The 25,427-nt window shown below is 36.7% G+C and overlaps 1 protein-coding gene across 1 annotated transcript in view; it reads left to right on the top strand.

Annotated features, from left to right (window-relative positions):
* BABAM2 (BRISC and BRCA1 A complex member 2) overlaps positions 1-25,427 on the top strand; it is a 174,038-nt gene that overhangs the window by 10,361 nt on the left and 138,250 nt on the right. Inside the window, exons 2-3 of the mRNA XM_085315893.1 lie at positions 6,631-6,707; positions 19,309-19,403. Coding sequence (XP_085172019.1) covers positions 6,631-6,707; positions 19,309-19,403 — 172 coding nt within the window. The remainder of the gene's footprint in view (positions 1-6,630; positions 6,708-19,308; positions 19,404-25,427) is intronic.

The following is a 25,427-nucleotide window of genomic DNA, read 5'->3' as shown; positions in this document are numbered from 1 at the left end:
TTAGTTAGTTTGTTGAATGGGAAACTGTATAACACTCCTAGTCCTTGTGTTTTTCCTATCACCTATTCACTGCATTTCACATCACATAACTGTTTAGTTTATTGAAAAATTACTTAAAGAAGTTGAAGGTCKTTATGGCTACTGAAGGTGGTATTGAGAGCAATGCTAATTGACTTTAAAATCTTGCTTATAGTAGCTTAGCTTTTGAAACTTTCTGGATGATTATACTCTTACTGTGAGCACTAAAAGGATCAGAAACTGCAGGTGGTAGACTGCAATTTCTTACTTGGAAAAAAAAAGGCTCTCTTAGAATGATGTAAAAGTAAAAACATTCCTTATCTGATTTTTGTTTCTTCAGAAATTGAATTCACATTAGTGAAGGGCAGAAGGAGTGCATGACTGATTATGAGGTTCTACCTTGTTACAAGGTAATACATAATAAAATGGCAATTGTGAAAACACAAATTCAGGAGTTTGAATTTGACAGGAGGCAAAGGAGAGAAGGTAAATCCGAAGGGCACGTCTTCAACTCTGTCATACTCTCCTGTAAAGTTTTGCCTGTGCGTTCCAAGGATTTGGGATAAAGCTGGTCTTGTACCTGAAGTTGTGCATTTTCTTTGCCTGAATTTTTGACAGAAAGGTAGTATATGTATCTGTTAACAGTATACTGGTAACTCATCAGTTTATTTACCAAATGAACTTTAATCTACCGGAGTGTGTATTATGAGTGTTATTTCATTGCAATTTGCTTTAAGTTTTTCAGTCACTCCTTCATTAAATTTCGCCTTTATTGTTTCTGTCATATTCTTTTGGGGGGTATATGTGCTCGTGTAGTTTTTAAGAGGAGTAAAAGGGAATTGCCAGAGTATAAAAATCTTGCTTAAAAAATCAGTGACTTTGCTTATAATAAATATTTCTAAAACTGACTATTTATTGACAGCTTTCTTTTGTCACTTATTTTTGTTAATTTATATCGTAATTGGCTTCTCGAGACCAAAGCGAAATTAGCTTCCAGCCTAAACTGTAGGGATTTTACCAATGTAAACTTCTGAAGCAGTCTGCTCTTTAGAGCGTTCCTTTTAAATACACTTGCAAGCGTTTTAAAAACATGGTTCTGGTTAGCAGCAGTCTTATTCTTTTTGTGATGGTGCTTTCCAACCTGCATTACTGTCATGATTGAAGCACYGTTCTAAAGAAAGCTTTCCTAGGCAAAACAAACAGGGAATCTGTGATATTAAACGAATCAAAATCATGGTTTTGTACATGCTGACACTTAATATAGAAATTCTCTGAGATTGCTTCAAAATACGTATAGGTGCGCTTCYTCTTTTCCACCTCTACAGTTTCCCCAGTAGAAGCTAGACTGAATGTCTGCATCCAGCAGAGGCAGCTGTACTTCGGGAGGTTGCAGGGCTTCTCCCACCGGAAATTGCAGCAGACACGGAATAGGTTTGATGTTAAGTCCCAGTTCTAGAACAGGTCCAGGACCTTCCCTACCTGGGACATCAGTTTCGGCAAACTCTTACAAATGTAAAGTAAATCTACATTTACTATTAAGATAAAGCTGCTCTACTTTGTTTGTTAATGACAGTGATCATTAGATGATTTTGTGTAGTGTTGCTAGTGAAAGCAATTTGCGGGCAATTGAATTCATTTAAAATAGTTACTTGAATTTCACTCTTTAAAAAATGGAGATCTGCCCACAGATCTTCCTTCTGCAGAAGGAAAGTGAAGGTTGGTTTTCCTAGGTTGTGTGTTCTATCAAATCTTTGGTGCATAATGCAATTCATACAAGTAAGTGTAAGTATTTATTTGTAGGAAAATCAGCACTTAGAGAAGGTGAAAGTTCTTTGGGATACGTTTGACATCTGGAGGCAACTTGGAGTTTACCAAATGACAACTGTGGATTTAAATGCTGTTGCAGTTATGGAGTATCATCCATGCTAACAGAATTCAAAGTCAGTAAGAACATCTGTATTGCAGAACCAAAAGCAGTCGCTTGGGTACAAATGAGTTTTATGAAACCAGTGGGTTTAATTAACTGTTGAAAAGGTGTACATAAGAGCAGCAATAACTCTAAATGTATGCGGATTTTCATATTTCCCAGAAGCAGTGCAGTATGGCTTTATAATTTAAATGCAAGTCCCTTTGTTTCATATATCTATATAATCTACATATCACTATATATTTATATAGATATAAAAAAGGGGAATTTAAGATGAAAATTTGTTGACTAGACTATTTCTCTCATTTCAGATTTTGCCCAATTGTCAGAATTTTGGTTAGATCTGTTTTTCAGCAGTTTTCCTTATGTATTTGCAGGACTCTGACAGCTTGTAAAGATTTGTGCAGCATGACAGGGAGTTCCAATGTGGTACAAATTTTCGCCATCAGTTTCAACCTTCTAAAATGTGATTTTTTTTTTCACCAATGCTTCCTTAAAAAAAAAAAATCACCTGCTGACCCTTCTTCCATTCTTCTCCTCCCTCCATATACTTTGATTATTCATAATGCCTTTGTAGATGAGTTATCCAGTGTTCTGCAATGCAATTCTGAATTCTGCAATGAATACTTAATTAAATGTAATGAAATATTGTGTCTTCAGGGAACACTGGAGCAGATTTTCATCAATAAAGATGGGGGGGAAAAARGAGTCTAAAGGCATAAAAATCAAAAAGTGATTCTGGTTGATCTTCACATCCAGGTTTTCTCTTATACCAAAGTGTACAAATAACAGAAGATGATGGTGGAGTTTTGAGTCTGCTGCCTCTGGAAGAAAGAAGAAACACTTTTTCTCAAGGGTTACAGACAATCCAAAGCACAAGTTGTATCAAACACTCAACAAAGACGTTCTATTTGTCTTCTGCTTGGAATATATGTGTTTTATAAGTCTGAAATATATGTCAAGTCAAGTTTAGTATGCTGTGTTTGTTCAAGGAATTTAGGTAAGATCTGAGTGTATTCAACTGTTCAAGKAGTGTATTCAGCTGTGGCTTATTGAATATTTGATTCCATCCTGTAGGTCAGCACTTTTTTTTTTTTCTTTTTTTTTCCCTTTGACAGGGCAGCATGATTTCAGTGATATATTCAAGGATATTTCTTTGTCCCTTCAACTTGTGAAGTTAATGATTCTTTGATATTTTAGTAGGGAAATCATTGTGGGAGATCTTGAGGTATGATATTAACCATCTCATGMAAACTCGTTGATACTGCTGCTGTGAGCATCAGAACATTAGCTTTTGCTGCCGTGGCTTTCATATGTAAAGTGCTGATTACTTAAAGTATGTGCTCCAGAATAATAATCTCTATAAATAAATAGGGAGATAGCACATCTGTTCACCATAAGGTAAAGTCAGCCTCTGAAATTTAATTTTCTGACAGATAAGTGAACAGTTGTATGTGGTATTAWTTTTTTATGAAGACAAGACAACAAATAATCCCTAAAACACCTTTTCATAAGTAATTCTTCAGCATGATTTTATGTGGACCATTTTTGCCAAGAAGATCTACAAATGNAAAAAAAAAAAAAAAAAAAAAAAAAAAAAAATTAGAGGGGATAGAGGCCAAGCTTCTAGGTCAGACAGCTTTCTAATTCTGTGAGGTTCCTTGTGTTGAGGAGATTCAAGTGGGCAAAAACTGTTGTCCATAGCCAGGCCATTTTATGTGACTTTCTGGGGAAATAAGGTCACACACAGGATGCTAGATGTATCAAAATTTTGATTTGCCTTAGGAGTTTTCTTCTTTCCCTATTTATATGAAAAAGAAACTGGCTTCTTTCAAGTGGACGTATGTAAGATTTTTGCTTGGTTGCTCAGCCTACTGCAGTTTTTGAAGTCTCTTGCGCAGCCTAGTCAAAGAGTGTAATTTGGCAAAAAATGACTGTGAATGCTGTCACTTTCCATCACTTCCAGAGCAGTAAAATTTAAAACATCTCTAGTGGAGTATAATAATCTAAGAAAAGTACTTAGTTTTGCTTTTAGGGACACTTACTATTAAATCAGGCTTTTATTTTAATGTTAAAGAATATTATACTTTCCCCTAAGCATTTCCAAATGGCCTGTTGTGCTAAAAGAAAAGATTGAAGGGTATTTGTAGGATCCAAATTTTTTGTCTGTTGAAAAGCTAATAACAATGTTATTTTGATGGTGTTTGAAAAATGTGCCTGAAACTGTGACCTGTGAGACTTGGGAAGAAACTTCCATTAAATATTAACTAGTATTGTAGAGATATTTTGGAACCTGCAAAAGATTTTTGTTGGTAGTAGGAGTTTTGTTTTGTTTTTTCCTTAGTATACTGCCTAGTATTGGCTTCATATACGATGTGAACCTTAGAAATTACTTGAAAGTAGATGATAATAATGTCATACCTATAGTTGTTGAATTTATTCACAACTATTAAAACACTCAAACAGTAGGCACTCCTTCCTGTTTTGCTATGCTCACCTACTAATAAACATATATAAAAAATAACATACTATTCGTGTTGTGCTGGGGCTTCAATTTGGCATATTCTCAAAAAAATTCAAACAATCTGATTTTGCTTCTAGTGAGGGCAGTGATACTCACTGTTCTCGCTAGGCTCTACCTAGGTGCAACTCAAAAAGTAGTAGCATGGAACATTGTATTGTCAAAATAACTTTCAATTCTGGTCCCGTCATCCAGTCTGCTGCGTTCCCTTTCACATTGGCATCACCTGCAGATTTAATAAATGTTGTCTGTCTTCCATCGTCAAAGCCCTTTAATGTGAACGTAGTACTTTGCCAGAAGAAAACCCAATCAGTGCATTCTTCGTGGATGAAACAAGATGTGAACTAATCTTTTAGAAACTGGCAGACAGCTCTGCGCACATCTGATAGTAGTTGTGTCAACATTATGTTTCTCTAGATTGTTTTGCATGATGTTCTCACGAGGTATGGCAAAAACCTTTCTAAAGAGAAGATAGATACAGATCTTGCTTTTTATTTGCAAGACCAGTTACCTAATTTCTAGGATGATACTCATTCAGCACAGTATATTCTTATTGAATCAGTGTAGGCTGATAATTGTTTCTATGTTAGAGTGTAGGTGCATGTAAGTAGTCTTTTTTGGGGGGGCAGGGAGGAGTATTTTTATTGAAACTTGAGTTAATTGGTTTATAGTTCTGTGGCTGCCTCTTTTTGATGAGACTAGTGTGGGCACAAATACAATTAAATAGTAAATGTAGCTTGCTGAAAAAAACATCTGAAGCCACTGTGAACAATTTCTTTAACTTGAAAATATAAAGAACGAAGAGACTATAGAGACAGAGTCTAAGAGAAATGGCTCTTTGAAGCACTTTGAGCATGTTAATCGGAACTAACAGTACTCTATTTGCTTATTGCCTTCTGCAGTAAGACAGATACTGTTGCAAGAGTTACTCTGTTGTATCTGATAAGGTAAGATCAGATTTTTTATGCTTTTTGGCTTATTCAGCTCTTTTTTTTTTTTTCTTTTGGCCATGTGTATAGCCTAGTAAACATATCTTGTTTTATTATAAGGTCAGTGTTTTGTAGTACAACCCTGATCTATGAGTTTAGGTAAATTATTTTGCCTGTGTCTATTTTTTTTCAGTGTTGGCTTGTCTAGGGTTGGCAAGTCTTTAGCTTTGAGCTTTATGTGGCTTGTAACAGGTTAGCTCTTGTGTTGGGGCTATAAAGAACTCTGTGTTAGACTAGCAAGAAGAGTTGTTGATAATAAGAAAAGAGTGAACGACTAAGGGCTTCCAAGGTTATGCTACTGAGACCTGTTATATGCCCACCACCCTGCAGTGGTGAGAGCTCCAGAGACTGTTGCTGTTCCTTCTGCTGAACCATTCTTGCTGCTGTTTCTCTTTTTGCATCTGAGATTTTTGCTTCTTTGTTATACAAAGATTTTGTATGTGACTTGTGAGGTGAGAAAAAGTTGTTCTTCTCTGGCCTAGACGCTTTTCAGTGACTCTTGTTACATTCTTGCAAAATGGTCACTCATTGCTGCAATTTCAGTCAAGTCTCAGTGTTTCAGACAAGCAGGAGATATGAAATATTCACCGATCATAAACTTATACGCTGAGTTGTCATAGCCTAGAACACTAGATTCTAAAACTTCCTCACCTGGAGGTTTACTGTGAGACTTTCCACAAGAGGAAAATTAAATGTTAAAGCAGGTAAAATGGCGGGGGTAGGGAGTGCGCAACCATCTTGCTATGGAATAGGTAAGTATTGTATACAGTTGTAGACACCAGTAAGTTCCCCCTCCATCTTCTATACATTGGAACATACATCAAAATTATATACAAAGTCTGTAGTTTGATGGCTTTGGCTGATTAATGGGTGTTATTCTGATAACATCCTAAAAACAGGACATTATTTTGTCTGTATATTCCTTGTGTTAAAGTAGGAAAAACGATTCTTGGCACAGATCCTGAAGTTTCTCCTGCTGTAGTGAGAAATGCTGTTCAGTGGAGAATGGGCCTTCAGCAATCTTCCCACCATTTTTTCTTTCCCAGAATTACAAAGATGAATATTTTTAGTATTCAMAAAATCTTTACTGTGTCAGTCATTTGTATGTTATAGAATAATGTTAGTATATGCTGCCATCTGTAACSGCTTAGTAAATCTCTTACCTTCTTTTTTAGATGTACATCCTTGACCCCTGGACCTAGCTGTGATCGATTTAAGCTGCATATACCTTATGCTGGAGAAACACTCAAATGTAAGTTAAGAACTGTTGTTATTACATCTTGGCCCTTATTTCAGCAGCCACGTTCTCTATCGARTTTCCAGTATATCTATATATTTAAGAGTTTTGAGATACCTGTTTTTTAAAAAATCTTCAGCTCCAAGAACATGCAGCCTGTGAGAATATCTAATTTCATTTTTTTTAAGATAAGTTTACAGCCTTCCTAAGTATAGTGAAGAATTTGAAAACATGATTTCTAAAGGTCACATATCACAATTTCCTTCTCCAGTCCCTCCCAATTTTTTAAATAAAATATTATGACCAAGACAATCTGATGTCCTTTTTTTCTTTAGCTTCACTCATGATTTATATACTCTTTATTTCTTTCTTTCTTCCTCCCTCAATGAGGATTCTTTATTAAGCTCTGACAAAAGAAGTCAGTCTATCAATTTATTATGTATCTCTGAACTTTAACTGGTACAATTTACCACATTAGAGAAGTGTGAGTTTGATTTTCTGATTTAGTACTATAAATCTTCCTTACTCTAGGAGGATCTAGACATACTTGTTCGTGCACTCTTCAATTAGTCTGTGTTTTGGTTCAAAGGATTAGAATAAAATTTGCTTTTGTATGTTTTTAGGAGATAAAAAATTATTCTAAACATGAGTTGCTGCTTATCTACATCTGAAAAATAGTAAGGTTCTGTTGATTTCCACTTAGAACAATAATAGGTAATCTATCCTGGTCATAGACATATATTTAGAATTTTACTTGCACTTGCAAATTTTTCTACAAAAGAATGTGATTTGGGGATAGCATGGATTTTTGTGATGAAGAGTTAGTGGAGCATATTAGTTCTTATAATCAATCACTAATTAATTAATAAATGGGTTGTCGACTTTTGGGTTTACCTCTAGCAACTGAAATATGAGAGGAGGTGAAGAATTTCAAATAAAAGAAGTATAAATTTATAACTTAGCAATTTTAGATTTAGAGYGGCACAGGTGAGACCACATCTGGACTATTGTTTCCAATTGTGAGCTCCTCAGTACAGGAAAGACATGGACATACTGGAATGAGTCCAGCARAGTGCYTTRAAGATGGTCAAGGGACTTAATCATCTCATATGAGGAGAGACTTAAAGCTGGGACTGTTCACTCTGGAGAAAAGGAGGCTCAGAGGAATTTTATCAATCTTTATAAATATGTGGCGGGATGGAATAAAGAAGATAAAGCTAGACTCTTCTTAGTGGTATCTACCAACAGGATGAGAGGAAATGGTCACAAATTGAAATACAGGATATTCTACTTAAGCATAAGAAAAAGCTTTCTTACCCTAAGAGTGATTGAACACTGGAACAGTTTGCGCAGAGAGGTTGCAGAGTCTCCGCTTTTGGAGATATTCAAAAGCCATCTGGACACAGTCCTGGGCAGCCTGCTCTAGTTGACTGTGCTTTGTACAGGGGAGTTGGACTAGATGATCTCCAGAGGTGCCTTCCAACCTCAGTGATTTTGTGATTCCATGAAAACACGCTGTGTGAAGTTGCAAGTTCTTAGCATGTACAGAAATGTTCAACATTTTAAAAAACTTTTTTATTGCTTTAATAGTATCCATCAAAACTGTGTCACACGTATGTTATTGCTCTCTGATACGTTTTAAGTATTAATAATGTTGTTGTATTCCTTCTGTAGTAGTTTTTCTTTATATTACATGGTCCACTGGAAACCTTTCTCCTTTATGAATGGAAACCAACACAGTCAAACTTCYGTATCATCAAAAATATTTTAAAGCTGCCATTTGCCACTTCTAAGAAAAGCTGTCTTTCTTGGAAGTTGATCTGGAAACTTTATTCATGTGTTCATGTGATAGATCACCTAGGCTCCAATGGCAGACTCCTATGAGTATTTCATCTGTCCTAAAAGTACCAAAACATGTCTTCAGATATTTACTAGTAGTTCTTTTCCAAAAGATAAAAATGGAATATTAGGACCTAGTAATTACAAAAATTATAAGGCGGGAAGATGTGGCTATGAATTTRCTTAGAATGTTCAGTAAGTAATGGCTGTATTATACAAAGACAGCTACTCTGATGGGTAGAATTTTTRTTCTATTTAAGTGAGAAAAAAAGTGATATAGTGGCAGACTCAACCTGTTTTGAAGTGTTGATGTATATCCCAATGTACAGAAGACTGAGAGGGGATCTTATCGGTGTCTACAAATACCTTAAGGGAGGGGTATCAAAAGGATAGSGCCAAACTCTTTTCAGTGGTGCCAAGAGACAGGACAAGAAGCAACAAACACAAACTGAACCACAAGAAGTTCCGCCCAGGTTTAGCWCAGTTGGTTAGAGCATGGTGCYGCTAATGCCAAGGTCATGGGTTCAAATCCCGTATGGGCTACACTGAGGGTTGAACTAGATGATCTCCAGAGGTCCCTTCCAACCTTACCATTCTATGATTCTATGAATATGAGGAAAAACTCTTCCCTGTGAGAGTGACAGAGCACTGGAACAGGTTGCCAAGAGAGGTTATGGAGCCTCCTTCTCTAGAARTATTCAAAACCTGCCTGGGCACAGTTCTGCCTAACATGCTCTAGGTGACCCTGCTTTAGCAGGGGGGTTGGACTAGATGATCTCCAGAGGTCCCTTCCAACCTCAACCAGTYTGTGATTCTGTACAGCAGATGATACTTCAGWCTTGTTTCCTGGCCACAGTTGCAATGCAATGAAGTAGCTTTATTTGATCACATTGATATAGAGAATGCTATCGTATCCTCTATGGGATTATAGTAGTGCTCCCATTTATCACCATAATGGGCCTTGTTCTTGTATTTTGAGAGCTTTAAATCTTTTTCTGTTTTAAAGTAGAGGCTAGACTTGTTCTTGGATTCGTAGAAGAAAATTAGTAAATTAAAATGGCCATGCGTGCGGACATGAGCATACTGGCTATAGACTGTTAAATGACAATCGTCTAGTTGCAGTGTCTAGAAATCTGTTCGTGGAGTACATATTAGACTTCAATATCAAGAAATCAAGTTTTTATAATTCTTTTTTCCAATTCCAATGATTAGAATATCACACAAGCAAATAGAAGACAAAGCATGCTAGCACTCTTCTCCACCTTCCCAAAGAACAAAATCACCCAGTTTAATCATGCTGCATATTTTATTGTTATGACCAACTGAACAGTGAAGTAAAAAAAAAAAAAAAAATTCTATTCCAGAGATACCTAGTATTAGCAGTGAATTCAAGTAATAATTCTTCTCTATATTTCAGCTTTACATGTTTGAAAATGCTATACATCATTCCATCTTATAGCATGTGAAATAAATAGTGATGCCAGCAGATTAAATGAAAATTTTAGTTGTGTTGTGTAATGACGGTAGGGAAAGACTGCTGTGGTATGCAACCARAGATCCATAGATACTTCGTTGTAAGCTGTTGCTAGATATGTTATCTTTCAAGGGCAGAATATTTCTGCAAAGGAAGGTTGCGAAATCTGCCAGAACAAAAAGAGTGGCTGAAAATGTTCAGGATCTCCAGTATATAGACTTCACTACATAAAGCCAAATATAGGTTGAAATGTGTGTTCCTTTGTGGTTTGTGTTACATCCTCTTTGCAACAGATGAGATCTTTGTATATCATCAATCATAACTGCTGCCACTGTACAAATACCCTAATACTAATCCCAGTGTGCTGAAAACTGTTGGTATTACTTTAGGGAAGTATAACTGCATAGTCACAGTCCTGTTTTCCAAAAGATCTGGAGGTTCACTGCTGCCTTTTTGAAAAAGGGGAAAATGTACRTGTAGGCAATGCAGTAGCTGGCTGCCTGTAATGTAAAATAATTATTTTGTTAACTTCTGGAACATGGAACATCTGTGTGTTAAGAATGACTTGTTTGAAAYGTTAATACATTTTCTTGAGATCCAATTAGAAATTTAACCAGTTTTTTCAGATGTCGTGTTCACCTTTTGCATTGGTTCTGAGGTGCTGGAATGTTATATTGAACAGTTACTCAGCTCCAGTCAAGATGAAACCTTGGAGAGCTCAACGTTTTTATGTTGGAGAAARTATTTTGTCAATGCTGGAGATAAATTGGTTTATCATACTGATTGTTTTGTATAACATTAAAAGGAGTTTAAACTTCAGGAAGACTGAGTGCTCATGACGTTCTGTTAAGAGTATAAGGTCTAATAAGAGGTTGAATGCATGTTACAAATACAAAGCTTACTCGAGATGGTAAATAAGTATGTCCTTTGCTAACTGAACAACTGTATCTATTGAGTGCAGGTCAGTATCTTTTCTGGAGAAGTATTCACCTGCTTTTTGAGGGAAAGTGTCTGTAATTCTTATAGGTATTACTGGCCTTCCTTGCTAAAACATCAAGGTAAATGTCAAAGCATAAGTTCTCGGTACAAAGAGAGTTGTAAGCACTAATACTGTTTTTTTGGAATGATATTCATAATTAAAATATGCCATTAAGAATCAGTTCCTTGAACATTGCACTTCTGCTCCAGTRAACCCTGGAATCCTTGTCTTGTTTCTGATTTACTCTGGAATCTGTGTCTTGTTTCTGATTTTCATTTTCCATTCAAGTTTCCTCTGCTTCTTGTGGCTAAGGGAGCCTGATTTTCCCCCTCCTCCACTTTTTTTTTTTTTTTTTTTCCGGGCACTGATGCCTCCCTCTCTCTCTCCCTCTCTCTCTGTCCTTGAGTGCTGTCATCTGGAATTTAACGGTGATTAAACAATGTGTTGCCCTTGTGATGCTACTGTTCTTCTCTGTGGCCTCTTGAACTATAGTGTTTTCATCTTCTGTCTAATTTTCGCTGTTTTTTATGTGAGTGGATTACAGCTCTGGGTTCTACTGTCACCACTTCGGTTTCCTTTATCCTGAAGAATGTTTCTTTGGTGTCATTTGAAGCTTAGCTTTTCTTTTTTTTTGCTTCTGATTTCTGCTTCCTGGGTTCTTACTCATTTTAGTTACGAGCCTTAGAGCAGGAAATCACTGTTTCACCGCCCCACTAGCTAGTTTAATAATATTCCCCATAATATTCTGTACAGCATTTCATCTGTTTTTCTGCCTTTGATGGAACTATTTTGATAAGTTCATCTAGTCTTCCTGTGGTTTTCCACTTTAAGCAAGTAACTGGAAACAAAATGGAAAAATACGCAGGGGCATGTGACCTTCTTGTTGTCCCTTCAAAAGCTGCTTTTCTAGTTTATTTGCTAATCACTGTTTATTGTGCTAGTAAACATAAATGTTTACCTGTAAATGAAACAATGATTTTGCAAATTATTGTATGATTTAAGATTTGCCTAATTGGGTGCTACAGTGCACATGTCAGTCTTCTGTGCAATGATAGGTTGCACAGGCTGCAGTTTTGTTGAGGTTCTTGTAGTAAGGACTTTTTGGGTGCTGTAACTGAAATTTTACTTCAGCGATGACACTGAGCTTGTGTGTGGTAAATGTGACATGTTCTCTCTCTGTCTCTCTTGGGGCAGATCATGCAAAGTACCAAAGATAATTGCTGGCAATATGTTTTCTTCTTTAAGGGACTGGAGGAATTAATCCTCTTTTTTGGGGGGAACATGTTCATTATTTAATAAATGGCACTAATGGAAAACTTCTACAAGAAGTCTAATATTTTATTGTGTTTATTTGCTCTTAGAACAGAAGTTTACATTATTCTTCCCTTCTAAATGTTTTGGTTTTTCCCTTCCCTTACTTTTCCTCTCACTTCTAGCTTTTTTGTTTCTTTTTTTGTTTGTTTGTTTTTGTCCCTTTTGCTTGTGTTTTGGACCTTTCTTGAGCAAGTAATATACTATTAAAGTCTGGGAAAAAAAATCTGTTAATTTCTGCATCCAGAGAAATGGCCTTAAAGCTATATCCATACAATCATAGATTTATGGAGGCTAGGGTTCAAGAGGTGTTAGTTAAGCCTCCACATTATCATCATCATGCCCTGGCCTTCATACTCTGTTCCTTTCTCCCTTCTACTCCTGTTTGAGCTCCAGCTATTAGTGATCATCTACAGTCCATTTTGCTTGCATGTGTTTGGGCTTCATTTTCTCCTTACTTTTTCTCACCTACCCAGTGTCTCTCTCTGTTAAAACTTCTGCGGTGTTGCCTGTCTTTCGTCTTTATGAAAATCTTACCTCCATTTATATTACCTGCTGTTCTTTTCTTTGTCCTSTTCTCTTTTAGTGCTAATACTTTTTAGAAGTGCTTGCCCAACTAAGTGCAAAAAAACTAAGATTGTCCCAATGCCTCCTTGTGCAGCTTGGGATCCAGCTCAGGAGAGCCTTGGTTAAAACCCTTTTGGACTTACTTTTATTCAATTTTTACATGTTCAGTTCCTACTCTCCCACAGAGCATCATTTCTGTCATACTGTACATAGTCTTACATCTCTTCTCCTCCTGTATCAATATTTGTTAGTTGCTGGGRAAAAAAAAAAARAAAAAGACAGCTCTTGTCTATCCCACCCAAGAGCAATGAAACAACCACCCTGTAAATTCTGTCTTTTTTTTTCTTTTTTTTTCTTGCAGTGGCTATTGGATAAGTGGAACTCAATTCAGTTGCYTAACCGTAGGTGTCTGATGCTGTTTGAGGTACCCTGGGCTATCTTGTCTGGCCTTTTCAGCTGCTGACTCAAAGGGCACAGATCTCAGAAAATCCTCGTGTCATATCTGCCGTAGATGTCTCAGATGCCCTAAAGCATCTTAGATAGCACTATAGTTAAACAACTGAACGAAGGTCATAGAAACTGGTTCCCTTTCAGCTTTGTATGTAGTGGGGTAGCTACGGTTTTACACTGGAGCATCAGAGGTACGAAAGGTATTCTRTCAAATACCTTTTCTCAAACTGTCTCTTTATTAAAAGATATCGTCTTTGAGTCTCTAATACTGACTTTTGTGCCATACTTTTTCTGGTTCCCATGATTAACATGAAGTCAAAAACTAGGCTTAAATCATCACAGCTTCAGGAATATTTCTGACTAAGCAGCCTGTGGAAAATGTTAAGCTATACTTGATTTACTGTAAAGAGCATTATTGTTTATTGTTAGGTGAGCAGTTGGTCCCGCAGGATCCCTGGATACCCTTTGAGGATGGCTGTTCTCCTATATGGGGCAGAACTCCTGCTTCAGCAGATCATTTAAGAGGAGCCTCTGAGGCATAGTTATCTTGTTGTAATTGAGGGTAGAATAGCTTGATAGAAGCAACACCAGAGCAAAAATGGGACTAGTCTTGCATCTCCTTCCAGTAGCAGTTCTGTGTTTGCTAAGACTGTGTGTGTTTTGCCATTCTGAGAACTATTCCGGTTTCTACTAAACTGACTCATAAGGGATTCCACAAGTATCCTACTATTACACTTGACTTAAAGCCTGTAGAGCAGAAATCTTTGAGGTGGAATCCAGTGACAAGTCAGCAGACTACATAATTTAAATCCTTTCAGAGTGCTGACTGTGATGAGTTGGTATCTTGGTTATAAACCATGGTGAATGGAGGTTTAGAAAAACGATTCAGGTTCTGCCTGTAAAGACCATCAGGACTGTTTCAGGTAAGAATTTATTGACTCAGGACTGATTAGCCTTTTTGTCTAAAATTTGTGTGTCTAGAAGAGGAGATGGACTGCCATTCTGAATACATTAATAGTGTAATGTACTCACTGTCTGTTCTTTTTAACATTCAACAAGGGCTGTTGCTTTTTTCCCCCCAAAACAAATTCTGCATAAAGTATTGGTCATTTGCCTTCAACGCTACTGCCCGCTATTTATGAATGCATACCATAATCAAGTGATTTAGTGGGTTTTTTTTTTTTTTTTGGTTTGGGGGGGATTTCTTTTTAGGGGGGTAAGGTGGTTAAAAGTCAAATGTATCGCTACCCTTCAAGTAATTAATTGCATTCAAATTGGTCTTATTCTAAGTTACAGTGGACACGCACATTAATTTTCCATGGTAGAAATTCCTTAAGCCAGAAAAAGCTAAAGGTAGAGATATCTTTCCAATAGTAGAGTTTTGGATTTTTAGGAACTCAGCTGGTATGTTACTTCCTAATTTTATCTGTTCTTTAGATAAACAGAGGTGTTTATTCTATGGCATGCTAAGTATGACATCTTTCAACACTACTAAAATTACATTAAGGTTTTTTTTAAAAAAAGAAAGAAAACAAAACCCCAAATGAAGTTATCAAGAGAGTAAAACTATCTAAAATAGACCAGTGGAAGGCAACAATAAGCACGTAAGAAACTTCTTGGTTTCAGAATTGCACTTAYCTTGCTTATAGTCGACTCTTACCCTGTGTTAGACTTACTTATGAGTTGTGATTAAATAGACTAGAAAAAAGAAGAGTATGTGTGYGTTTTCAAAGAAATGGTAGATTTAAGTATTGATATTCCTATTTCGGAACATATTGGAAGCATATTAACTTTTCCATTGAAAATCTTGTAGAATAAAATATTTCACAATTTAATGCTGTTTGCCTGAGGAGAGAAAACAAAGAGAATGTAATCTTGGATAATTAGAAGAAAAAGGATGTTTTATACATTTTTATACATCTTCTCAACTTATRTTTAGCTTCATTCCTTTAACTTAATAGAAATAGTTTTAAATTCTGTAGTAGCATCTAATTGGAAATGTAATTCCATTGAAGTAATTATGGGCCAGTATAGCTATAAAAATGAGATAAGCATGGTCTGAGTGTGAAGGTTTTGCCTGTGTTTCTTAAATTGGAATGGTGGTCATTGGCTTTGCAGTGCTGCACATCTTGCCTTCTGCCAAGGGAATAATAGTGAATAAAGTGTTGAAAGTTATGCAGAAGTACACATTCAAGTGTTGGAGATGTAATGAGAGGATATTTGTTTTATTTTGGTGAAATGAGGAGGAATGCAATGTTAAARTTTTTAAATATTTTTGCTTTCAAAATGAAATGGTAACCATTCTCAAACTCTGAACACAGTAATTTTACAAATAGCTTTATTGGTAGAAAATTTTGTTCTTACCAAGCACAAGTATATCTGAAGAGGGTAAGTCACAAATAATGTAATGTAAATATTAAAAAAAAAAGTAATTAAAAATTGAATAATTCTTCTAGGTCAAGAAGAAATACAGAGTTGGTGATTTGAAGTATTTAACACCTTAGGTTTGGTAAAGTCATTGTGGACACTAGTGTTAATATTTATGCRAAGTAAAGCTGGATTTGCTATGGAKTRTGCCATTGTGTTTGCTTAAATACCTTTTATTTGACTATGGAATCTTTTCTGTTTTATACTCAATAGCCTAGCCATGCGAGCTGTTAATTGCAGTTTAAATGTCTCTGAGTTTTCAGTATTTAACAAGAGCTTGAGCAAAACTGAAATACTGAATTGTTTCCCTTCATTTTTTAGCCTGATTTATGACTGTTTTGTTGATAATAAATAACTTCTGAAAAAAAACTGTTCATGCTCATTTGTTGGTTTGTTGATATCTAAGCTTTCTAGAGCCAAAGGTGTCACTATTTGTGTCCTAGTGTCAGAAATTAGACAAGACATTAGAGAAACTATATGGAAGGGGAGAGGATGAAGCAGAAAAGATGCACAGACCTTAAACATAGGTAAATGTGTGTTATTGAAAAAGGGACTTTTTCCCTCCTTTTAGCAACAGCTAGCTGAATATCTTTAGATGTGAGACGTACCAGAAAATTTGACTGAGGTGATCTTGTTTTTTTTTCTTTTTAACTAGAAGAGGAAAAACTGTTTTAAGGTCAAAACCTTATCATCTTTAATAGTAGGATGATGTATTTAATTCAGAGACTGAAAACTTTCTAAGCTTGCTAGAAATGCACAGTTTTTCACCTATGATAGAGATGAAGCACTGCTTTGTCCTGAAGTGCTTCAATTGAAGTGGAACTACCACGTTGTTCTGGAATTTTATTTTTTTTGTCAACCAGTCTATGTGTGTGCRTAATTGCAGCAGAGTCATTTAAGTTTTACGTTTGGATGAAATGCCTATGGTGTTGTAGGAAGGAGAGTATTAATGATTTATTAAATGCTGTGTCTTTGGTTTCTTTAGAAAATAAGAACAACAGGTTTTTGTTTTGTTGTGTTTGGATTTTTTTTAGGGTTCCATTATTAATTTATGTTCATACTTAAACACTGTATGTTTTCATTTTCTGGGGGATATAAATTCTATTCACCTGTGGTTGCTGTAGAATTGAAGCAGTCAAAAGGAAGAGTGGTACTGGCTTGAACCTTTCTGCTCCACCTGCTGTCACAACTTTCTTAAGGTTTGCCTATTGCTGTGGGCATGTGCGTCTTGCAAACCCCTCATGATGTAAAATTGTATTATAATTATTCTTTTCACAAATCAAATAYGAAGGTATTATGTAAGAATATGCACTTATTTTGTGACTGATCCTTTTGGTCTTGCTTTTTTTTATTCTAAGAAGCCTTTGGTAATATTCTTGTAGTTGGGGTGCAGCTCCTAATGAGCAGAGTTGTACTTGTGTGTACTCTGTTTCATCAGCTCTCTTAAAGCAGGCATCGGGAGAATGAAGTGCATGCAATTAGCAATTTAATATGGAAAGTATGGGTTGAGTGAGTTATTTAGCATAACATAAGAACTTCATGGCAAAAGCACAGATGTCCTTTCTTCCCAGCTACCTAAGCCACAGGCCCTAGCCTTTTCTTTGTGCTGTTTCCAGWGTTATTTACAACTTACCTCTTAACCCATGAAGCAAAGCCAGTCAAGAGGATATATTAGGGTGCTGTCTCCTTCAGCAGCCCCAAGAATTGTCTGTTTTGTAAATGGCAAGTAATGGAGATGCTGCAAGGAGTGGTATGTGACTTTGTAATTGTAGTGAATATGAAGAAAAGGATTGAATTACGGTGGCATGGTAAATACCCAGTCTAGCATACAGTAGCTTTTCTGGATTCTTTGCTGCTGTATTACAGTTTAGGCACTCTAGTATTCYTTTTCATATTTAATATATGTGCATTTCATGTTATAATGTCAAGTAGTTTTCTGTAAGAGTGGTGCCAGTTTGTGCTTATTTTAAACAAAAATAAGATTGAGTTTTTGTCAGCTGTGTTGGGTATTTCAAATGGGAGACCTCCACCATTTCCCACACCCCATGCTTAGGCATGCTCCTGATATTTGTGGAGGGATGTAGATGTGCAGACAGGAGAAAGCCACATTGCTCTACTAGGTCGCATGATCAGTGAGTTCATGATTTTGGCATGTATGGTGAAGCATGCCTACCCCAAAGCCCTTGGCTTCTTGATCCTGAGCCCTCACCCTCTGCAAATTAATCTTTATAGCATCCTTGCTGTCAAGCAGAGCTGAGGTATGCAGAATAATAGCAATTAAAATTATCATATTAAATATCTTGAGATGGTGGCATCACTGAAGAGAGCATGCAGCTGTGTAAGATTTGTTAATCTTATACTTTTCTCCAGTTCTGCATTCATCATTTTTAAAAAGAAAACAAAATGAAAAATGACTTTACTTTCTCTGAACATAATTTTTTTTATAAGGCTTACCATACTGGGTTTACTTTTATGTGGAGATTTTAAACGAGTGATAATACATAGTAGATACCGACTTCTCTTGTCTACTACCTAACATCTACTTTACGAAAAAGGTTAGAGTTACACTTTCTATCATAGAATCATAGAATCAGTAAGGTTGGAAGGGACCTCTGGAGATCATCTAGTCCAGCCTCCCTGCTCAGCAGGGTCACCTAGAGCATGTTAGAATCTTCATAAAAAGGAAAGAGCAATTCAGAGGTAGAGAAGTAATACCAAATACAGTTTTTCTTGAATGGCCGTCCTTGTTCCGTTCATCCTAAGTTTTTTTTAAGCTCTTATTCTCACCTCCTCTTGACRTACGTTAATTCTGAAGTATGTTTACTAGAAAAATAATACAACCTATGTTTTTTTGATCTATCACCTCACTAAGTAATAGTATATTTTGTGACACTGGCAAGATGAGAACTCAGTGTCAGGCTAAGTTTTATATTTTTGCTTGATTTTATYTTTTCAGTTTAAATGCAGAATATTCTTGGTCAGAATTTGGATAATAGGAATGATTCCTTTTGAACTGCTTTTTCTTCCTTCTAAGTGCTGGAGGGTGCAGAGGAGAGGAGGAAGTGCTACTAGTTTTTAAGGCTCCAATATTTTGAAAATCCTAGTTTTGATCATAGTTTGTATGTGAGTTTTACTTAATGTGCAAAGCACAGCACTCTAAAGAAGGTGCTTTTTTAAAATGAGATCACTTTTCTGACTTGGTGTTTTGAGGCAACCCTCAATAGTGTTTGAATTACCAGTTGAGATCTGAAGCAATAATATATTTCATGTTTTCAGTGCTTGTGAARGAGGAAGAAGCAATACCTCAAGAAGTTAATTTCATCCCCTAAAATACCTGGTAATTGTCTTGCATGTGAATTTTTGTTAAAATTGTATAGATACGTACATAAAATACATTTAGTGCAGATAACAAGATTTTTATWTGTGTATGTGCATGTGTTTGTATACAGAGAAACATACACAAGCACATATATATATATTTATTTATACGTAGTCTTACATAAAATATTTATGTATTTATAAGCATGCGCACAGAGGTTCGAACAATGTTTTTATTTACTACTTTTCAGGGGATATAATTTTCAATGCTCACTATCCTGACCTGCCACCGGATTTTATCTTTGGAGAAGATGCTGAATTTTTGCCAGATCCTTCTGCCTTGCATGTGAGTACTTCGCTGTTTGAGAACCTTATACCATGCAAAGACATTTGGATTTTGCTGCAATAGGAATTTGCTAACAATGCAGATTAAAGAAAACAGTTATCTCACTGTCATGTGAGTGTAAGCATGTTGTCTTTACCATCATTTAAGGATTCATCTAATAAATGTGGTTTTATTTTTATAGTATTTTAATTAAGATGATATTTAAAATAACTATTCTGAGTTTCTTTAAAAAAGTTCTGTTTAATATCCAAATATTTTAAAAGATCTGCTTATTTCAGCAAGAAGTATTAAACATCAATTATGTCTTTAAAAAGCATTTGGTTGCAGAAAAAGCAACGTGATTTKGGGTAGTGGTGTCAGTTTTGCTTTCCCATGAGGAAGGGTAAACCCGGTTGTGTGTTTGTTGATGGCACTAATCAGTCAAGAAAAGCTATGTACTCATACCGCATAACGCTGCCATGAAGACCAAGAAACACACTTTGAAAAGWTCAAAAATTAACTTAATTAGGAAAAAAAAATTTTTGCACATTTATATTAATGTGGAAGAAAAATCACCAGAACCTGATACCAAACAGTTTTGCCCGCTCAAAATGGGCCTCAATAGGTAATGCTTTGTTTGAAGAAGCTGACATCAGTTACATACTTAAAATACTACCTCTCTCTGAGAAGTTACTAGTAGCAACTGAAGCCATATCAAGATATTTGTGATACCAGAGTTTTTTCCTTCTTTTCTCTTCTCTATCTTTGGGCTCTTTTCTGCTGCTTTAGCAGACCTGCAGCCCTGTTTTCTGGGTCAACAGTATCAAGTGTCAATAAGGTTTGGGTGTATTTATTCTAATTGGTATCCAGTGCCAGCATCCAGTGGTTATGGTACAGAGTTTAGTGGTTGTTTCAGACAGGTATACCTTTCCCAGTAGAGCTGTACTGTAATTCCTGCTGCATGACTGACAGAGCAGGTCATCATTTCGTTTCCATTTTTTTTTCTCAAAAATTAGAGCCTTTATTGAAAGTTGATCAAAAAAGCAATTGACACATTGAGGTATTTGCATATGTGACTTTGTACAGCAAGTGGGAAAAGTAACTGATTTTAGACTGTCTGCAAAGGTGTATAGARGTCACTGGCAAAAACATATGGCTGGACGATGTCTTTTAATTGGGCTTCTCGTGGTGTAGAGCATGTGCTTAGTGCAGCTGAGCAATTGCATCGGGTGTGTGAGTACCCAAAGTAATTCAGAGACTGTCTGTCATTCTGTGCTGTTTCCTCTAAGGTACAGGTGTCGTGGTGGAGGACCATGAAGCAGTGGCCATGGAGTGAATTTAGTGCTTGACACATGAAGTGGCAGTTACGCTGTTTCTGTGTTTAGATTTATTCTCGTGATAGCAAGTAATCTTGAGAAATTGCTTAGTCTTAATTATTTTTAATAATGATTTTTAGYATAACTAACAATTTTTATAATTTTTTATGATTTTTATAAGGTGAGTAAGGTGAGTATCTTATTTTTCTTGCTTCCTCTKATCACTTTTCTGTTAAGCTTGCAAACTCCTTTGGGAAGCCTCGTACCTCTGCTTTTTTCATCTTTCTACCTGAGGCATGTTACTGAATATTGGATATTCTTTGTCTTTTGTGATGGCACTGCCAAATGGCTATCTTGTTAGACTTATTTATAGAAAAAGTTTTTCTTCATCTGACRAGTCTAAAATTGTTGTCATAATCTTGTTGTCACAATCTTTAGTTTATACGTTCTCCTACTTCCCCCTTTTTCTGTTTTATTATTTCACAATATTACAACTTCCTGAGAGGTATTCATAGGAGCACCTGTTTTTGCAGTTCTTAAGTGAACAGGAGCACCTTTTTAATCCTCTGAAAAGCTGAAATGAATAACAAATAGCAGAGGAGATAGCAATTACTCTGTGAGAAGTTTGGGGATCTTGCAGAAATGCCGTTCATAGGAAGAAGATTGCTAAGTGTGATGCAGTGCTATATTTCTCATGTGAAGAGGGGGCCTATTATTAGTGATCTATTGGGAAACCTGTAAGGATTAAAAACTTCTTAGTTTTCTTTCTTTCTTGCATTGTTCGTAAACATCTGTCATCGCTTAAGCACAGCGCAAACTTCCTGTCCTCTTCACAAGAAAGCGACTTGAAGAGTCATTTGCCCATTGATGAACAATAAGAAACTAACCAGCCTATTCTAAAATTAACTTAGTCAAAAATTTTTTTTTTCAACTGAGCAGCTCTCCTTTGGTAATTATGTCATGGAATAATATTCACTATGTAAATGTAACCTTTTTGATAAGGTCCTCGGTCTTTCTCCTGCAGTCCCTTCTGATGTTATCAGAGCCTGTTATCTCCTCTTTGCAGCTAAGGTGTTTTCACTTCTGCACTTGCCTTTTCATGTTCACATGGCTTGCAAACTTGTTTTCTCTAGAATGTTAACATTATGTAACATATTAACAATAATTTTCATACTATGCTGTGCATCTGAATAACTCCTTTCCTCCACAGATTTCATAGCTGTTTAATGAAGATAATTTTAATTGAATTCTAAGATATTAGTAGAATTTTTAATGTGTTAACATTTTTCTCCTAACTGGAAGAAAAAATTGATTAGCACGTTGAACTTAATTTAAGGYTCTTAATCTTGAGCAATCTTCATATACTTTTGATGGCAATCAGAATTGAATCTACAATTCATAAAAGCATGTAGATTGTATTAAAATAGGAGTACTGTCCAAAGAGTCCCCAAGCAAATAGTAAATGCAACTGGATCTGCGGGAATTCTGACATTAAGCCTTGCTTCTCTGTTCTCGGCTGCCTGAACGTCTTGTTTTTCAAGCAGAAGTCATCACATGTTGTTATATGACTTGAGTTAGGYATTATGTTTAGCATAAAAATGAGAACCGGGTACACTAGGTTGTATGGTTTTAGTATAGGCTGTCAGTAGACTTCCCAAAAGATATTTGAATGACTGCACTGCCGATGACTGTAGTCTTTCATTCAGTTTCCATAACTGAATTTCCTTTCATTCAATTTCCATAACTGTAGGCTAACCTTCAGGTTAATTTTAATCTAAATACTGTAACAGGTATTTAGTTAAGCAGCTAGACAGCTAAAACAAGATACCAGAAATAATGTACTTTAAAAAGTAGATACTGTAAGGTGAAGAGTTCGTATTATGATTTTTTTCAAAGAGTAAGTAGTTGGGCCTGTTTTTTTAGCAAAGGGGTGATGTATTGACCACTCCTGTCTTATATAATAGCAGCTAATCAACTAAATTTGTATTAGAATTACAAAAYGGAGTCAAAATGCCTGTTGTAACTCAAATTTGATTCTGTATCTTGCACAAGTACTAAAATCAGTTAGAAACTCTAATTGAGTCTCAGTTCAGCACTGTGAATACATATTTCATTATAAGCACTGTAGAAGTAGCTACTCTGTTGGTCATACTGTGTTATGAATGTGTGTATCCTGTTGTTTTATGAATGTGTATATCCTGTTTTTTTTTTTTTTTTTTTTTTTTTTTTTTTTTTTTTTATTGATGTTAATATTGTTATTATAATTCAGAGGTGTAATGTTTCCTTTTATTTTAGTTTGTCATGCAGTTGTAATTATACTAAAGGGGCAGAATTCATGAATGCATGGCTTTATTCATGCTGAAAGCTTTACTAGAAATAAACATTTTTTTTTATTTTCATTAAAAATATCTCAGCTATAGTATGCATTTGATACTTGTGTGTATAGTGTGCATAAATAAAATCAGCTTCTTAGAATGTAAATAGAGAAGTTCTACTCCTCTGTGGTGTTTATTCACTTTGGATGACGAGTATTAGAAATGTATTTTAAAAACAACCTATGATTCATTCTGTTCTGATTAAAAATTCAGTTGGCACAAAACAAGATTAGTGATTGTGTACGGATGAGATTAATTTGGAGCTCATTACAATGACGCCAGTTTGAGTAACAAGAATTGTTTGTTATGTTAGCCTAGTTGATTGTTAATGTGAGCCAGTTAATGAYTGAAGTGCTTATGCAAAATGTTAACCCCATTTTTCCAATTTTTTTGAAGTGTATTCTGTTTGGCAAGGAAAAGTCAATAGCAGCTTAGGCAAGCTACCTGTCAATTTAAGGATTTATTTTATTTTATGTTTTTAAGTATCCTACTTCAGGCCTCTGGTCTATGGCCACAGAATGATTCTGCCCCTCACTGCTGCTGAAAAGGCTTCGTTAGCCCTAGTGGGGGTGGAGACGAGAGGATATTAGCATTTCCTGAAACCCGGGGCGGGCTGAGTCTGTCCGGGTGGGTTAGTGTACGTGGGAGTGCTTCCTGCCGCATGCGCGGGCGAGGGGGGATTGCCTTCACGCAGCCTCCGAGGATGAGAGTGGCGGTGGAGCGTCCCTGTGCAYGTGTGCACTGGAAAGACTGTTTCTCCTTGTCGTATTGCTAATCCTGAGTACGGATTTCAGCCTTTGGGCACTTGATTCACCTGATTGTTCTACTCAAGTGTATTAGCTGTCGTGCTATATAAAAACGTCTTGTGTAGAACAACGTTTATTTTAAATTCATGTGTCTTTGTAGATGTTAGACTCCAGGATATTTGTCATATGGCTATTGATAACTGTCATGAAGGCTGTATTGTTTTTGTGGCTGTGTTCAAAACCTTAATTATTTTACTGTTTTCTTGTTGAGTTAGTTTTTAATGGGTAGCGAAGTGATTCCTCTAAATACCTTGCTCTTCTGTAACTGTTCTTCATGCACCATCAGGTGCATGACACATATGCTTAACAGCAGTTGTTCCTATGCTCACATTGTTTAATACAAGTTTGGTTACCTTTTTGGACTTCTGTTTATACTATTTTATTCTAAGAAGTCTGCTTCTTGCCTTGTCAGCAAAAATCCAGATGCTTGTTACGTGTTGTAGTGTGAAAGCCCCCAAGTGAAGGGCAGAGAGCATGATGGTTTTCAGAACTTTGCTTTAAACAAGCGCGRGGCGTTTCTGCGCTTTGTGTAGGTAAGCTGAAAGCGTGTTAGCGTTACTGCTTCCCGTGCGAGCTGTATCTGGAATAGCAGCAGAAGACTCTGTTGTGGGGCCACTCACCTGCCCCTCTCCGACTAAAAGCGCTTAGTTATCCGCCAGCTCGTCCGGAGGCTGCGCGAGGCGTGCGCCGGGCAGGCTCTGCTGAGAGGGGGCAAGGTGGCGAGGGCGGGCGCCGGCCCCGGCGTCTGCATCACAGCGTGGTTAGAGGTGGAGGCTCGGCAAACGGTTTGGGAGGAGGAACGCAGGAGAGATGACAGAAAACACGTTTCGCCTCTCACCGTCTCCTCTTCCTTCAGGGCATTTTTACTTCGGTAGATCATTCCTTTTGCTCCTTCGTTTAATCTTCTGAATTTCTCYTCTCGTCTTCCCCTTTTATTTCTCCTCTCTCTGTCCGCAGTTGTCAATATTTGCAGAGCGGAGAGGAGTTAGCCACCTCGTATTTCTCCGTCGCTTTCTACTCCTACGAGATCACTGTATACTTTTACCTCGYTCTCTTTTCCAGAGTTCCATCGTCACTTCTTAGGGTAACTTACAGAAATTGGCTCTCGATTCCAAAGTGTAGGAAGAAGTGAAATCTGCCGAGTTCGGAAGCTCTGCTGTAGTTAAAGTTTTCAGGTTGATCTCTCCCTCCTGCCCACTCCCTCTGAGCGAGGAGCCGAGGGAACGTTCCCTGGGACGCGGCGGCCCGAATGAATCATTCGGTGGAGAAGCCTCGCTGCGAACAGCTGCGGCTCGGCCTCGTCCCCCGGGAGCTGCGAGGCTGCTGCAGCGAAGAGCTGCGTAGCGTCCGTGCGCAGCCTTTCCTGAACGCGCCCTCCTGCTTACACGCTCGCTAGCTTTGCCAGAGCTCTGGAGTCTTGCCTGGTACGAAGAAAATTAATGGTTAAGCAGGTTTTTTTCTCTGATGCAATTTTATTTATTTATAAAACTTAGATCTACTCCCCTGAACAGAAATAAATAGTTTCTTTGGTTATACTTCCAACCCCCT

This window comes from Rhea americana, unplaced genomic scaffold (assembly GCF_003343005.1).
Source record: "Rhea americana isolate MKP2758 unplaced genomic scaffold, rheAme1 scaffold_44, whole genome shotgun sequence".
Taxonomy (NCBI): Eukaryota; Metazoa; Chordata; class Aves; order Rheiformes; family Rheidae; genus Rhea; species Rhea americana.
This window is presented reverse-complemented; position numbering and strand designations above follow the sequence as displayed.